Source organism: Nymphalis io, chromosome 1, assembly GCF_905147045.1.
Source record: "Nymphalis io chromosome 1, ilAglIoxx1.1, whole genome shotgun sequence".
NCBI classification, from domain to species: Eukaryota; Metazoa; Arthropoda; class Insecta; order Lepidoptera; family Nymphalidae; genus Nymphalis; species Nymphalis io.
The window spans coordinates 3,541,886-3,558,013 of NC_065888.1; the positions used below are offsets into that span (position 1 = coordinate 3,541,886).

Sequence of the window (16,128 nt, forward strand, 5' to 3'; positions counted from 1 at the left end):
ATTTTATAACTACACATTTAATACATACAAAAAAAAAATCAGAATAAAATCAAAATAATCGATTTTAATAATAATTGTTAGTAAATGGATGATAGAAACATTATATTTAATATATAAATATTCTTATAGTAAATAATACCTCATTTGATATTATAAATATTTACTTAATACGGAATTTATTAAAATAAATAATAGCACAAGAAATGCATGATCATGATTTACAAATATAAAAAGTCAATACAGTTTAGATTCAAATATTCATGAGATTCCAATAAAAGCACATCTTTGATCCTCGTTACATAACGACTACAGGCTCATATTATTTTGTAAACAGACTGTAAACTGTATCAATTCACTATACTTATAGCCAGTTTTCTAAATAAATATTTGGTTTTTCAAATTGCGGGTAGTTGCCGCCTCTCAGCAGCTGTAAGATCTGGATGCCACAAGTCGACGATGAGTACGATTCGGGTCCCTGTACCGTTGTGCCAGACTTCGTGTTCGAAACTATCATCGAATATGAAAGTTTTACCAATCTGCCACTGTCTGAAATAAATATTTTACAATTACGTTAAATTAACAGGAAATAGTAATAAAAACAGACGGATATTAATATTTGTAAACAAATATAAAAAAAACCTCCGCTTTAATGATTAACTACAATTTCACCAAGTGCATATAAATAAGATATATTAAATAGAAAAAACAAATGTTCTTTCAATACATAAAAAAAAGATAATTTGGAAGCTTTCGCTAAATTTTAATCTGCACAATAAATATAATCGACCTGGTCTCGTTGTGCACGCGTATATAGGTGCCGTCGGTGTTGCTGAGCGCCAGGTGCAGGCGCAGGCGGCAGTTGGTGGGCCCGACGTGCGCGCGCACGTGCGTGCCGGCGCGCATGGCGCTGAACTTGACCTGTCCGCGCCGACAGCCCGCGGCGGCCGGCTCGGCGCGCACGGCGCCGCACGTGACGGGCGCGCGCGCGCACCGCCCGCGCACCTCGCGGCCGCGCACGAACAGCTCGAGCTGCGACCACTCGCCGCGCTCCATCAGCCCCTCCTTCTCGCGCTCGAACTCCGCGCCCGCCTCCTCGGCCTCCCTGAGCACCGCCCGCCACGACCTCTCCAGCGCTCGCGCGAGGCCCTCGTACGGGGTGTCCTCGACGGGCCACCAGGGCCGGGCCCGTAGGCGCGGCACGTTGTAGAGGGAGCGCTGCTCGGCGGACAGGAAGTGTCCGAGGGCGGCGGCGCGGGCGTGCACGAGCTGCGCGTCCCGCGGCCGGCCGAGCTGCAGCAGCGCGTCGCCCAGGTGGTAGTAAAAGCGCGCCGCGTCCGGCGGGCCGGCGTCGTCCTCGAGCGCTCTCTGAAGGTAGGCGACCGCTTCCTCCAGGTTTTTGTGGTGGTTCTTCATGACGAAACCGTAATGGGCTAGAGCGAAGCGATCCTGTGGCCAGAAATGGAGCGTATCTTCGAGGACCTCACCGGCCAAGTCGGCTCTGCAGGAACATAAAACATAATATTTACGCACTTATTCTTTATTATATTAATAGTAACTGTAAAAGTAATGTAAGTAGTGGCGTTTGTGCTGAATTTACCTGTTAGCCATTAGAAGGGCAACGGTTAGGTTGTTACGGTGGGTGATGTCGTGAGGAAACCTTCTTATTAAAATTCTGTAAATAGGCTCAGCACTCAGGTACGTCCCTGTTAATCAAAAAATGATATGTGTTGGCCATGAATCGATTACAACAACAAAGAAAAACACCTGAGAGAATAAAATCTTTAAAAATAAATATTTATATATTTATAATGTGTATGTATATTATATTATTATATAATTATATATTTATGGAATATTTATTTATGTATCGTATATATACATATATATATTGTATCTATTTTTATTTTTTTATGTATTAAATAATTGTACACCCCTACCATCCTATCTCTCTCCTCTACCAAAGGTTGCCTGGAAGAGATCGCTGTTTTAGCGATAAGGCCGCCTATTGTACATTTTTCTTTTCTTTGTTTTGTTTTACTCCTATTATTTTTGTCTATATTGGTGTGCAATAAAGAGTATATAAATATAAATAAATAAATAAATATTTATGGAAAGCAATATCACCTCGAAATTGAATTCTATCTACGGCTCGACGGGCAACTTCCAGAAGCTTGATATCCGAGAGACGCTCGTTCATTTTGAGAAGATGAATGTAAGCGGCTATAGCCCTGGACAGGAGGCGGTTGTCGCGCTCCGCGTCGGCGGCGCCGTCCAGCGCGCGGGCGGCGAGCCAGCGCGCGCGGGCGCTGTCGGCCAGCGCGCTCGCCGACACGCGCGCCTCGCACGACGCCCACGCGCCCTCCACATGTTAGTAATTAACACTCACACAAATATTCACACAGCAAAACATCTTATGTCAATGCTCAAGATTGGTCAAACTTGGGTACAGGCGAATGAGGTTACTTGTTCGATGTCAGATAAAGTCACCAGAAACGAAAGGTTTTTTATTTATAAATGTATGTTAATATATCTAGGGGATATCTAAACTATTGAAATCGTCGATAGGCTGTTCGGGGAGCGTTACGCGGGGTGCAGGCGTAAAACTCAACCGAAAAAGTATATCGAAGAGTTCGCGGGGATAAAATGGCACAACGAGCAAAGAAACTTTAAATTAGTGTAAAAGGTTAGTCTAGCCAGTCCTGGAAATTGAAAAAAATATATACCTATTAAATTTTTTAAATGAAATACAAAGTTTGAATCGTTAAAGTTATTCAAGTTGTCTTCTGAACATATATTCATTTCGTAGAGAAATATAATTGAAATTATATATATAAAATAAGCTTGCTTTGAAAATATAACTAAAATTATTTCCAAATATAAATAATGTTCTCAAAAGTTATCTACTTTTAGATAATACGTTGGTGTATTCTTCAATGCATGCGTTGGAGTTAATAACGTGCAAGAAATTAGAAAGCGAACTCAAATAACAAAGTCACATAAATGGTAGAATACACCAACTATTAGTACTATAGTCGAATCGGTGCTTGTATTTCACTTTTATTAACAACTAGCTGACCCGTGTCCACTTCGTTGGGCGGAAAACATTTTTACTTGTGATCGATTGGCCGAATATTAACAAAATTGTCTCGCGTATTTGTAAATTAAATTATCTCTTAAACTATGCAACCAAGAAACAAACTGTAAAAAATAAATTTTATCTAAATAAAATTTTCATGGTAATAAAGCAATTTATTTTTAAATAGATTGACGTGTTGTATATGAAAAACCCGTCTAATAGAAATATCACTTAATAGATTATTCCACGGTCGCGGTTCCATACCTATGTCGTATTTCCAGGTCCAAATTGTATGAAGTAAAAGGGAAAAGTCTTTTGTTTTAAGTACTTTAAACAAAAAGTTTACTTATTTTGATAAGAATTCATAATTGTTGATAATATAACCATTAAACATGACCTAACGATTTAAATATTTTTTTTAATATAAAAAACTACTTTTTGTGATTTAAATATAAAATTTAGATATATGTTGTCTTTGAATTTTTTGTAGGTATTATCAAGCTCTACAACTTTTTTCTAGAACTTAATCATAATTCTCATTTTAAAATTTAACATTTACCAATTATACTAAATTTAAAAATATGTTTTTTTTTTTTAATAAACAAGGCCTGTTTTACTGTACAGAATTATATAAATGATAGACGAGCTTTTTTATAGAATAGGACGGCGGACGAGCATATGGGCCACCTGATGGTAAGTGTTCACCAAACTCCCTTAGACATTGGCATTGTAAGAAATGTCAACCATCGCTTATATAGCCAATGCGCCACCAACCTTGGGAACTAAGATTTTATATCCCTTGTGCCTGTAATTACACTGACTCACTCATCCTTCAAATCGCAACACAACAATAACAAGTACTGCTGTTTTGCGGTAAAACATCTGATAAGTGGATGGTACCTACCCAGACGAGCTTGCACAAAGCCTTACCACCAGTGAAAGTGAAGAGCATGGAGTTAGTATACGTTGATGTTCGTAAATTTTTTTGGTTGATAAAAAATAATGACTACAGAGTTTTAGGTCGGTTATTTTCTGTAGAATCCACGTTTCTACCAGTGGTAGCTTTATATTAAAATTGTAAAATGACGATTCAAGTGCTTGTGAGAACCTACTTTAACAAAGTATGGCGCATTGGCTATGTAAGCGATGGTTGACATTTCTTACAATGCCAATGTCTAAGGGCGTTTGGTGACCACTTACCATCAGGTGGCCCATATGCTCGTCCGCCTTCCTAATCTATAAAAAAAAAAGTATATCTTGCTTATGACTATATACTATATGATGCTAATACTATCTTACCTGGCGTATTTCTTCTTCGGCGATGTCGAGCTGTTCGCGCCAGTACGAATCACTTGGTTCACCTGGCCATTCATCCTCTATGCTATTTCCGCCTCCCTCTGTAAACGAATGGTTAACAATTTATTTGTATAAAAAGAAATATACAAAGTGTTTAAATTTTCAACAACGCATTTTATATAATAAACATTTTCTCGAGAATATTAGAAAACAAGATATTTATTTGGTATGTGGCCAATTTATGCGAAAAAGTTCTGAAAACCTTAAGTAATATGAATAATTTCGCTTACGGTTTTCAAAACAAAACACAACAGTACAAAATGATAAAAAATATGTTAAGTATAGTTAATACACTCACACTTTGTTAGTCATGCTAAATCGAACATTAAGGTGATGACGTTCGTTCATGCTGGTGCTAGAAAACCGCGATTTTTACATAGCAAAGAACACACTCTAACAACGTTTGTTTACTCTGCTTTCCGGGCCTCTCCGGTTCCGGTATACGACCATATTTAGCTTCTAATCGACTTAACAATTCCGTATCATCAACATCCGAAATTTCTTCTTCATCTTCATCTTGCTCCTCCTCCTCCTCTTCTTCTTCTTCAATTTGTTCCTCGTCTATAATTTCAACATCATCGGGAACTTCTTCAGGTTCTGATTCTTCTTCCTTGTGTTCTGTCTTCAGAACTGGAGACTTTTGTTGGGTAATAATTTTTGTTGGTATAACAATATCCTCTTCCTCCTCCTCCTCTTCCTCAATTTCTTCATCATCACTGTACAGCTCTTTTTCTTCTTCTTTCTTTGCATTAGCTTCTGAAATCTAAATATTTTCGTTTGTAAGTATACCAACACGCAATGTGTACGATTAAAAGTATTCTATGCATTTTTTTAAATTTGTAAAATGTTATTTTTTATAAATGGGTAGTTATTTACTTACCTCATCATCACGTAATGTTTTTTTTTCATTTACTTCCCGTTCAATATCTTGTTTCGATATTGGTGCTGACTTCATCACTGGAGCCGGTTTTTTGAATATTTCCTCCTCAGTTACTGGGCGTGGAGTCGGTTGCGGTTGCCTTTGTGCTACATTAGTCGACGGTTCTTCAGAAATAAGAGTCATCCTTCGGTCGGGTACAGACGCCGTGTCCTCTCTAGTCGGCTCTTCCGGTTCAGGGACATCTATTGTGGGAAGTTTATACTATAACTACTTTCAATTGTGCGAAGTATTGATTTATCTCGAACGGTCTCACTATTTTTTCAAATATCAAATAAAATCCGCCACAAGTTCAAAGGGAGCGGGTCATTACTTAGTTTTATGGCTAGAGGTAGGTAGATACGCACCGGCGCGGGTCGTGGCGCGCCGCAGCACGACGTGCGTGGCCGCGAGCAGCGCGCCGCCCACCGCCAGCTTCAGCCACACTGCAACACACGCGCCACACGCTTTAACCATAACGCTAAGTAACGCGCGACCTCAGCCGAGGTGTGCAGAGCATTTTTTTTATGCCACCGGATAGTTTCCTGCCACCTTCGCCTTCATACACTGGCACAGCAACATGTATAAACCACTCCTTACACTGGCAATTCCACTTGTGCATGCTAATTATATTGGCTCACCCACACTCCTAACCAATAAGACAAATTATTTATATTTACCGATATATATATAAATAGAACTTCAGTACTTTATTCGTGTCAACGTTTAGAAATAATTTTTAAAAATCCTGCTATCCCTATATATAACGTAGTTATGGAATAAACTTCGAATACTTTTCAGTTAATAAGAATAATTTGAATGTGGAATGGATGACATACTGTCATTTAAAACGACCGTTATTTTACATAAATCTTTTCGTTTCTATCTTTCCAAAATATAATTATAAATCGATATCACCTTTTGTTGTGTTTTTATATATCTTAAATATAAATCTTAACTTTGTTTTTATAATTGTTACCGAGCCAGTTTACTTTATTTAAGAAAACTAATTGTGATATAACAAAATAAACGATATTATATTTATCATTCACCTAACACAAAATTCTTGGAATGCAATGTAATTATTTCGATTGAGTAAGAAATAAACCGCCCGCGGACCGACAACTAAGTCTAAATAATTTACATGATTGTATAAACGCAACATTACGTAACATTCAAGATTACCTTCCAATCGAGCGAAGCCACGGAATAAGTCTAAACCAAGCGTTATTAACGAATTCATATTTGCGTATTCGTTTGTAAATATATGAAATAATTCATACGTGCACCGGTGAAGCTGCAGTGGACACAAATAAGCGTGTGTAATGTAGCCGTAACGCGTGGGCGTCGACAGAAATTACGACAATGAACGATATGATATTTTCGTGTTAGTTACGTGTATCTCGATAACATGATTTCTACGTATAATACGACCACTTGTTTTAAAAAAAAACGTGTTTCTAAATTTAATAATACACTTTATTTATATACCATTACACGAATGATTCTTATGTTTTATATAAACTTTATAACAGTGTCGTCAGTGTAATAAAAAAACTGAAAGTAATTGAAAGTAATGTAATAGTATTAATCATTACAATTTGATTCTAATAAATATCTACTACGAATCATATTTAAAAATTAAATGTAATATTAACTGTAAGAATTTTGTAAGGTTTGAAATGAAAGAAAGCATTTTTAGCATATTTTTTTTATTGCATATATAAGACAGTTAATTTTTAATTATTTTATATCGACTTAAACGTAACGTAAATATTTTATATATGTATTTATGAAAAATTACACAAAAATTGATTGTTAAAGATCACAACCCATGCATAAAAAATAACATTTAGTAAAAGCATAGACAAGAACAATTGATTGCTAAAAGTCTACATGCAACTATCTAATTAGTAAAAATGCTATAATCCTGGCCACATATATTAGTCTTTATATATTTATATGTAATATTAAAATCGTGGTAATGCACGATTACCACGTATACAATAAACATCTTTATTTAGATAAAATTATTTTTATATATTTTTATTAAATCATAAAAAACCGACCGATAATCGCGGGACCGATAAAAGCTCAGACAAATTACTGAATTTTCATGTGCTTAATTTGTGTTTATAGTTCATCTCGTGCTCGGCGTTGAAGGAAAACATCGTAAGGAAACCTGTATTTGTTTCACTGAAATTTTGCCACATGTGTCTGCAAGCTGGAGCAGCGTGGTGGAATAAGCTGCAAACGTTCTCATCAAAGAGAAAGAGAGTCCTTAGACCTTCAGTGAGTCATTCATAGAATGCAACTTTTATTTTTATTGTCTAGCGTATATTGGTAGCAGATCTCGAGGGTTCGAATACCATATAAGGTCAAGAAACGTAATAGATCCATCCATCCACAAAATACCAATCAAAACCCGGAGTTAGGAATTTGAGCGTGATACTTTACCACGCCTAGGACATTATTGTCGGTAATCCGACAGTTCTATTGAAATACAACATAATATCCTGTGCAGTTGACTATTCTATACCTCTCTCTCTTTTTACATGAGAGAGAAAGAGAGATAATTTTTTTGGAAGGTATAAAAAAGCACCATATTATTGCAATTTTGCATATATATTTTTATAAGTACTATATTTTTATTTGATATATTTTTTATTTAATAATATTAGTTTTAAAAAATCAAGTAAATTAAATCTTGTGAAACTCTACTCATTGCAAGGTAGAATAGTGCAGCTTATTTAAAATATAAGCATATATTTTCAATATGAAATTTAATATCCGGTCGCTGAAAGAATGCATTGCTGAGGTCCGCGATCGAATGGACGACCTTCCATACAAATGGCGAAGAATTAACGATAAAAAATATTAGAATCGTTTATAGTGTTTGTAACGGGGGCATTATAAAAAAGTATTTTTTTTTTTATAGAATAGGAAGGCGGACGAGCATATGGGCCACCTGATGGTAAGTGGTCACCAACGCTCTTAGACATTGGCATTGTAAGAAATGTCAACCATCGCTTACATATCCAATGCGCCACCAACCTTGGGAACTAAGATTATATGTCCCTTGTGCCTGTAATTACACTGGCTCACTCACCCTTCAAACCGGAACACAACAATATCAAGTATTGCTGTTTTGCGGTAGAATATCTGATGAGTGGGTGATACCTACCCAGACGAGCTTGCACAAAGCCCTACCACCAGTAAAAAAGTAAAGTATGCATGACAGTTGTTCGTGTCTGAGCAGCAAATATTATGCATCAAATTCCGTGTTTTATTTCTTAAGCACTATACGTTTATTAGCCCTACTAACGTAAATGATTATTAACAAAAATGAATGTTATGATTTTGAGGTTATAAAATTTAAGATATTTTAGGAAATAATATATTTTTAACCGACAGCGCTCCGTAACATAAACAAGGTATATAGGTATACCTAGTATAATGTTTATTTGTATAGTGTTTCAAGTGACACGTCATGAACGCATTATCTAAACGGCCGGCCTTTTAATGTTAGTTAATCAAAAATGAAGCTGAAAGCAATAGTATTAAATATTACTCACTGTGAGACGCTTGAGCCTCCTCTCTACGCAATTCTTCTTGGTTCCTCTCATACTCTTCTTCTTCCGCTAATGTGTCGACAGGTTTTACTATTGTTTCTTCTTCTATCTGTTGAATTATAGATAATATTAATATATATGTATTAATAAATACATACTGGTGATATTAGAAATTGTATTAATTAATAAACTCTGATGGAATTGCCGAGATAAATTGCTAAAATATAAGCCGAGATGGCCCAGTGGTAAGAACGCGTGAATCTTAACCGATGATCGTGGGTTCAAACCCGAGCAAACACTACTGAATTTTCATGTGCTTAATTTGTGATTATAATTCATCTTGTGCTTTACGGTGAAGAAAAACATCGTGAGGAAACCTGCATGTGTCTAATTTCACTGAAATTCTGCCACATGTGTATTCCACCAACCCGCATTGGAGCAGCGTGGTGGAATAAGCTCCAAACCTTCTCCTCAAAAAGTGGAGAGGAGGCCTTTAGCCCAGCAGTGGGACATTCACAGGCTGTTACGGATGGAATTGCAATTAAACGTAGGAGTAGGACACTGCATATAACGCGCTTTGTCGCACTTAGGGTCTTGTCTTAATACCGATAACTTTTTCACTTGCATCCCATTTCAAGGAAACAAGATGTTGCTCCAAACTGAGCTTAATCTACCTGTTGAAAACGCATGAAATCGCATCGTTTTTTGATAAATCTATTAAACATAATAGAGACACGGTTTAGATAAAAGTTATAAAAGTATTAAAATGAAATTTTTAGTGAATTGTGATCAATAATGTATAGCAAGAATTTTATTTCTTTTATTTCAATTCAATATGAGCAGATTAATCGTATTTATGATAAACACATCCAGCCCTGTCCGTAAGCGCTCAAAGATATGTATCGGAAAACATACCACCAGCTAAAACATTCCCAAAGAGAACTGGCGTCAATATATCCATGTAGTTTAGACACTAATTACGTTTACGATAGCCGGAGGATTCGAGAAAAAGTTTCTATTAACACTTTAATTAATTACTAAATATTATATTTAACTTTTTTTATATGCCCCGGGATGGCAAATGACTCTACTCCACCTGATGGTAAGTGGTAGTAGAGTCCAAACGCGACGACGGCCAGTACAGTCGGGAAGAATGTTCTGTACTAGCCGTCCCCGCCTTGCCGGCCTGCAAGATGCCTCTTCACGCCTCGTTTGAAGGAACCCGGGTTGTAAGAGGAGGGGAACACGTGAGCTGGTAAGGAATTCCATTTTTTGGTAGTGCGACAAAGAAAGGAGTTGCCAAATTTCTTTGTGCGCGATGGAATTGATGTCACAGTTAGTAGTTAACTTAATCCTAAGATACAATACTGCTCGATGCTGGATCACATATTGAATAATACATATAATTATTCCATCCTAATATATAAAATGCTCATCTATTAGATTAATTTAGGTGGTATGTGCAGAGCTGACTCGCGGCGGCGACTTCGCGGCTATGTGCTGCTTCAGTGATCCTCCCTGAGGTGCTGTACCTTCATTATTCATAACACACTGTGCTGTATATTTATAACACACTGTGCCTTCAAACTATCAAGCGAATTAAATGTATATTTTACCTCAACAAAAGGTCTGCCTGCGGGTGGAGTTGTGATATGCTCCACGGGTGGTTCATCATCGTCCGCCTCTAGGAAATCTTCGTCGTCTTCGGCCTCCTCTTGTGCAGCATCTTCTTTTGATACATCTAAAGAGAAAACATGAAAGAAACATTAATACTAAAATATGTTACACTATATTCTTGAAGTAAATGCCACACTACCACCGAGAGGTAGAGCTTTGTGCAAACCCGTCTGGGTGGACACCACCATCTCGTCACATATTCTACTGACCAACAGCAATACAGCATACTTAGTATTTGAAGGGTGAGAAAGCCAGTTTAACTACAGACATAAGCAACATAATATCTTATTTCCAAAGTTGATAAAGTACTGGTTATTTTTTTTTACGGCGCCAAAGTCCATGTGCAGTGATGACCACTTACCATCAGGTGTTAAAAAAGCATTTTTGATTCAATAATTATGGTTAAATTGTCAGTTGGGACTATAATGTTAACGCAATTGTAACAGTAGCATAAATATTATTTATTTGCAATTTATCTATGACGAGCCGGTTGGCGTAGTTGGTAGATAGTTGCCTTTCACGCCGAAGGTTGTGGGTTCGATTCCCACCCAGGACAGACATTAGTGTGTATGAACATGTTTCTTTGTCCTGAGTCTGGGTGTAATTATCTATATAAGTATGTATGTAAAGCCGAGATGGCCCAGTGGTAAGAACGCGTGAATCTTAACCGATGATCGTGGGTTCAAACCCGGGCAAGCACCACTGAATTTTCATGTGCTTAATTTGTGATTATAATTCATCTCGTGCTTTACGGTGAAGGAAAACATCGTGAGGAAACCTGCATGTGTCTAATTTCACTGAAATTCTGCCACATGTGAATTCTACCAACCCGCATTGGAGCAGCGTGGTGGAATAAGCTCCAAACCTTCTCATCAAAACGAGGAGAGGAGGCCTTTAGCCCAGCAGTGGGACATGCACAGGCTGTTACGGTTACGGTATGTATTTACAAAAGAAAAGTAGTATATGTAGTATATCAGTTGTCTGGTTTCCATAGCACAAGCTTTGTACAAGCTTACTTTGGGATCAGATGGCCATGTGTGAAAAATGTCCCAAGATATTATTATTAAATTATTATCTACCTTCATCACTGTCATGAAGAGACGATTTCAATGGAACTTCTTCTGACCCAATGTCGTCATCACTTAACTCCCTTTCGATTTTCTCTATCTCTTCTTCATCGTCGTCATCGTCTGGATCACCGTCTTCCTCTTGATTTTCCTATAGTGAAAAATTAGTAAAATTAGCTTATACTTTTAAAAATCTCATAAATTGAGTTAAATTTCTTAAATAAATATTAATCAAATACTGCTGGTCGTTCGCATTTGTTAATCAATTAAACATTCCATTAGGATAGACAATTCCATATATAATATATAGACCGGTAATCAAAAATCTAAATACATAAGTAATTATATTCGCAAATATATTATAGCTTGAACAAAATTGCGTTAAATTGTTTTTTCTAAACACATCAAAATGCGTATAGAAATTGAACAAATGCTAGTAAAAATTGTTATTATTGCCATATCTAAAAATAAAACCAAAAAAGAAAATTGTTATAAATAAAAATTAACAAAAAATATATACTTCGTTATAAATATATAAAATTAAATACAAATATTATTAACTGTAATAGTATTTAGTTCTTATTTACGAATAAAAGGAAATTTTACCGAAATTGCATTGCATTAACAATCAAAGCTCTAATAAATAGTTAGTAGCCAATCAAAACAAAATATTTAGTTAACAATTTTCAATATCACGCGGTTTCATTCAGTATTATTGATTTGCACCTCATCAAGTTCTGCACTCTCATCTTGTCTATTGGCTTCATAAACATCATTTTCATCATTGTCCTTTTCATCTTCGTCCTCATCATCTCGTTCATCATGGTTATCTTCGTCACCAGAGTCATCCTGATTTTGGTCATCATTATTGTCTATTTCTTTACTTAAATTATCATCATCTTCTTCAATTTCTTGAATTTCGCGACTACCTTTGTCATCGTCGTCATCATTATCATCAATATTATATTTTTGCTCGTCGTAACTATATCGACTATAAGTTATTTTCTCATCAACCTCCTGTTTAATGTATATTTTTTAAATATATTTATTAATTCATAATTAGTCAGGTTATGTTAAGGTAATACTTTACTAGGGGGAAAAACATTTTTTACACTCTAAATTATTAAAGGTCAGCCTTTTCATATGTCTTTTATATGAATTGATTGGCAAGGAGGCATGAAATATCAAATGTAAATATACAAATTAAAATATATATAATAAACCGAATTGGTAAAATATACAAATAAATCCATATTCACACCTCATCATCCATTTCCTGTAAATTTTCTACACTTTCATCATTATCGTCTTCGTTTTCGTCATTCTGAATGTATTGTTGCTCTTCATCATCGTCATCAACTTCATTACTTTCAGTTATTTCATCATCATCTTCATGTTCCTCATCATCTTCATGTTCCTCATCATCTTCATGTTCCTCATCATCTTCATGTTCTTCATCATCTTCATGTTCTTCGTCTAAATCATCATCTTCATCTTCAAGCTCAGATTCAACATGTTCTTCATTATCATCATCCTAAATTATTAGTGATACAAATATTTTTATAAAATATTTTTCTATCTATTCCAACAATAGCCAATAAAATAATTTTTATAGACAAAAAGTATATTTTTGAATGGTGAGAAAATAATAAGTTATTTTCATCATGGATCATCAAATATTTGCAGTTAACAAATGTATCTACATGAATCCTAGTCCATGAATGGTAAAAATAGTTATGAATACTAGTAGCATATATTTTTTTTATGAAAATAATCCAGAAATATTTTAAACGACGAAATAAGTGAAAATATAATTAAATTAACAAAGTTGTAACATTGGACATCTGTCTAAATAAATCATGCATGACCAAATGATGGCTAACGTTCATAAAACAAATGTTTATAAACTTTTATAAATCATATCCAATCAGATTGATGTTATGATGAGTAACTTACAGGATGTTTCAGCTCTAAGGTGTGTTCGTCATGATGGTCGTCATCAGGAGTATCTTCTAACCAACCTTCCAGAACACCAGAATATCGTGACTCTACAGAGTTGGCTTCCACTGAAAATAAAAACATATTTTCTTTAGTTACAAATAGAGTTTTAAGCTTATAGATACAAGAGTTATAGAATACATTAAAATTATAATTCAGTTTTAATAAATAAAATCTTATTTCTAAGTATTAAGTTTTATTTTTTCAAATACTCATTATAAAAGATTACTTTATATACCAATATTTTGTTTAATATACTTACATTCAGTGAGACCTCTATTTTCTAGTATAATCAATCCAATAAGTGTAATCAGTACCGCCAAAAGGGAAAAAAATATTATTTTAGCACACCAATGTCCACCAGTGCCATGGTCATTATGGGAGTGCATAAAGACATCCCCCTCCCCAAGAGCCGCTGCCGTGCCACGAGGCTCTTCTACGCCCAAATCATCTGAAATTATACAATAAGTACGTATATGAGTATATTTTTTTAAAGTTAATAGTGGTTATTATTATCGTCTTATCTTATTATACCTTTTTTTTTCTTTTTATCTTTCCTCCTTCTTGGCTGTACATCTCCTGACATGATTTACTTTGATCTGACGCTCCTTAGGCGGCAGAAGATAGCTCCTTACTGTTTCATAACCCTGAGTAAACAATGGAAGTACAATGAACTTGCAAATCAGGAGCGAAACGTAAAAGATTGCAAATGCGCAATTTTCATGAAGATATAGATGTATATTGGCGCACGTTGAAATATTAAAATAACCTACATAACAAAGTCTCACTGGTCGTTTCTTGAATTTATTTTAGAATTTAACCTAAAAATAACCGAGAAAGACAGCTGGGAAAAGAGAAAATCGACAGGTGAACTGAAACTTAGAAGTGTTAATTTGACAGTAAAATTTACGATAAAATATAAAGTAATAATATTGATACTTATAACAAGAAATATTTTTAAATTTTATTGTAAATATACATAAAAATTGTATAGAACATTCTGTTTGTAAATTTTTAACGAAATACGAATGCATCGCAATTTATTTAGCGTTTCTGTCATTTGACATTAACTGCTGTCTGGGGCTTGCTTCAAATGTCAAAATGATAAGGTTATCACGTTAATAACAAAACTGTAAACATTCCAATGGCATTGCATAAGCACATCACAAATATTAAACTAGTAATTTAAATAATTTTTTCATCAAATTAAAATTAAGAAAATCAGCTACTACAAACGTGTGACATCTAATAAAAATGTGGATAGACTACAATTGAATAACTTAAAACTTTTAAATGATAAAAGGAAATTTCGGTCATATAGTATCATATAACTGTTAATAAAATAATTTCAGTTAAAACTATGTGTGACATTGTAGTGTTGGGTATTCTTATCTCAAAAACGAACTGGAAATGAGCGCAAATTGTAGTTGTACGCTTATAAAAAGTTGCAACAACATAATAGTGGATACTATGACACCATGGGACTCAGATAAAATTGTTTCTGGTTAGTAAGATCATTGTGTTAATCAATGACTTATTAAAAATTATAGGATTATTACTACTAAAATTTTACGTAGCTTGCCTATCTTAATATCATTTTTATTTCTAGCTCTAAGTAAAGAAGAACTCTCTGTTGAAGATATAAATTATGTCATATCCACACACGGACATTCAGATCATACAGGCAATAATAATCTTTTCCTAAAAGCAAAACATATTGTTGGTTTTAGTGTATCATATAAAGACAATTATTACTTACATCCTTTTCAGGAAGGTAATTATTTAATTATTATGATCCTTTTTATTATTATATATATAATAAGGCTTAGTATATACATATACTAAGCCTTATTTTAAATTTAATATGGGATCTTCTTTATAGCCTAAATTTAAGTAAAGTAAATTGATTGAAAGTATTCTTCTTTTTCAGGTGAAGAGTTTATAATAAATGATAATGTGAAAGTAGTTCCAACTCCAGGACATACACTTTCAGATGTCACAGTTCTGGTAATAAATAGTGGAAATGAAACTGTTGCTATTACAGGTGACATAATTTTTTATAATCTATGTATGTTGAGGACAAAGACAAAAATGTTGTTCTTTTTTTAAAAAAATATTTTAATGAATATTAATAAAATAGGTGCTAATCTGTTTAAGGTGATTTATTTGAAAAACTTGAGGATATAGAAAATCCAAGTGTTTGGCTTGATGCAGGTAGTGAAGATCATATTCAGCAAAGAAAAAATAGATCAAAAATAGCTCAATTAGCAGATTGGATTGTGCCAGGACATGGACCAAAGTTTAAAGTTACAGATAAAATTAGGGAGTCCTTATTACAACAAATTATTAAGGATCAGCCTTAATATTATTTATGAAAATTACATTTCCATAATGTATTTCATTGCATCATTCTTTTACTTACCTTACTTTTTAAATTACAAAAAAAAAGATGATTACTATACAAAT

At 34.7% G+C, this 16,128-nt stretch overlaps 2 protein-coding genes across 5 annotated transcripts; one reads left to right on the forward strand and one right to left on the reverse strand.

The window, feature by feature from the left end:
* Nucleotides 1–142: 142 nt before the first annotated feature.
* LOC126781429 (aspartyl/asparaginyl beta-hydroxylase) lies at nucleotides 143–14,576 on the reverse strand. Of its 4 annotated transcripts, none has more exons than XM_050506410.1 (17): nucleotides 14,436–14,576; nucleotides 14,197–14,309; nucleotides 13,925–14,113; nucleotides 13,621–13,730; nucleotides 12,926–13,198; nucleotides 12,391–12,681; nucleotides 11,677–11,815; nucleotides 10,537–10,661; nucleotides 8,924–9,029; nucleotides 5,717–5,794; nucleotides 5,313–5,554; nucleotides 4,844–5,195; nucleotides 4,376–4,473; nucleotides 2,125–2,359; nucleotides 1,598–1,703; nucleotides 788–1,498; nucleotides 143–546 (listed from the first exon to the last, which is right to left on the reverse strand). In XM_050506410.1, exons 2-17 carry the CDS (start codon nucleotides 14,246–14,248, stop codon nucleotides 396–398), a joined length of 3,258 nt encoding a protein of 1,085 aa, XP_050362367.1. In that variant the 5' UTR covers nucleotides 14,249–14,309; nucleotides 14,436–14,576; the 3' UTR covers nucleotides 143–395. The 4 variants fall into 4 exon arrangements, with proteins under 4 accessions (XP_050362367.1, XP_050362373.1, XP_050362381.1 ...); XM_050506416.1 differs by having other exon boundaries at nucleotides 12,926–13,046; nucleotides 13,083–13,198; nucleotides 14,197–14,538; XM_050506424.1 differs by lacking the exon at nucleotides 12,391–12,681 and having other exon boundaries at nucleotides 14,197–14,536.
* A 210-nt stretch (nucleotides 14,577–14,786) lies between these two features.
* Nucleotides 14,787–16,066, forward strand: LOC126781533 (metallo-beta-lactamase domain-containing protein 1). Its single transcript, XM_050506463.1, has 4 exons — nucleotides 14,787–15,166; nucleotides 15,272–15,436; nucleotides 15,593–15,706; nucleotides 15,820–16,066. The coding sequence occupies exons 1-4, from the start codon at nucleotides 15,073–15,075 to the stop codon at nucleotides 16,023–16,025; spliced, it is 579 nt and encodes a 192-aa protein (XP_050362420.1). The 5' UTR covers nucleotides 14,787–15,072; the 3' UTR covers nucleotides 16,026–16,066.
* The last annotated feature ends 62 nt before the right edge of the window (nucleotides 16,067–16,128 follow it).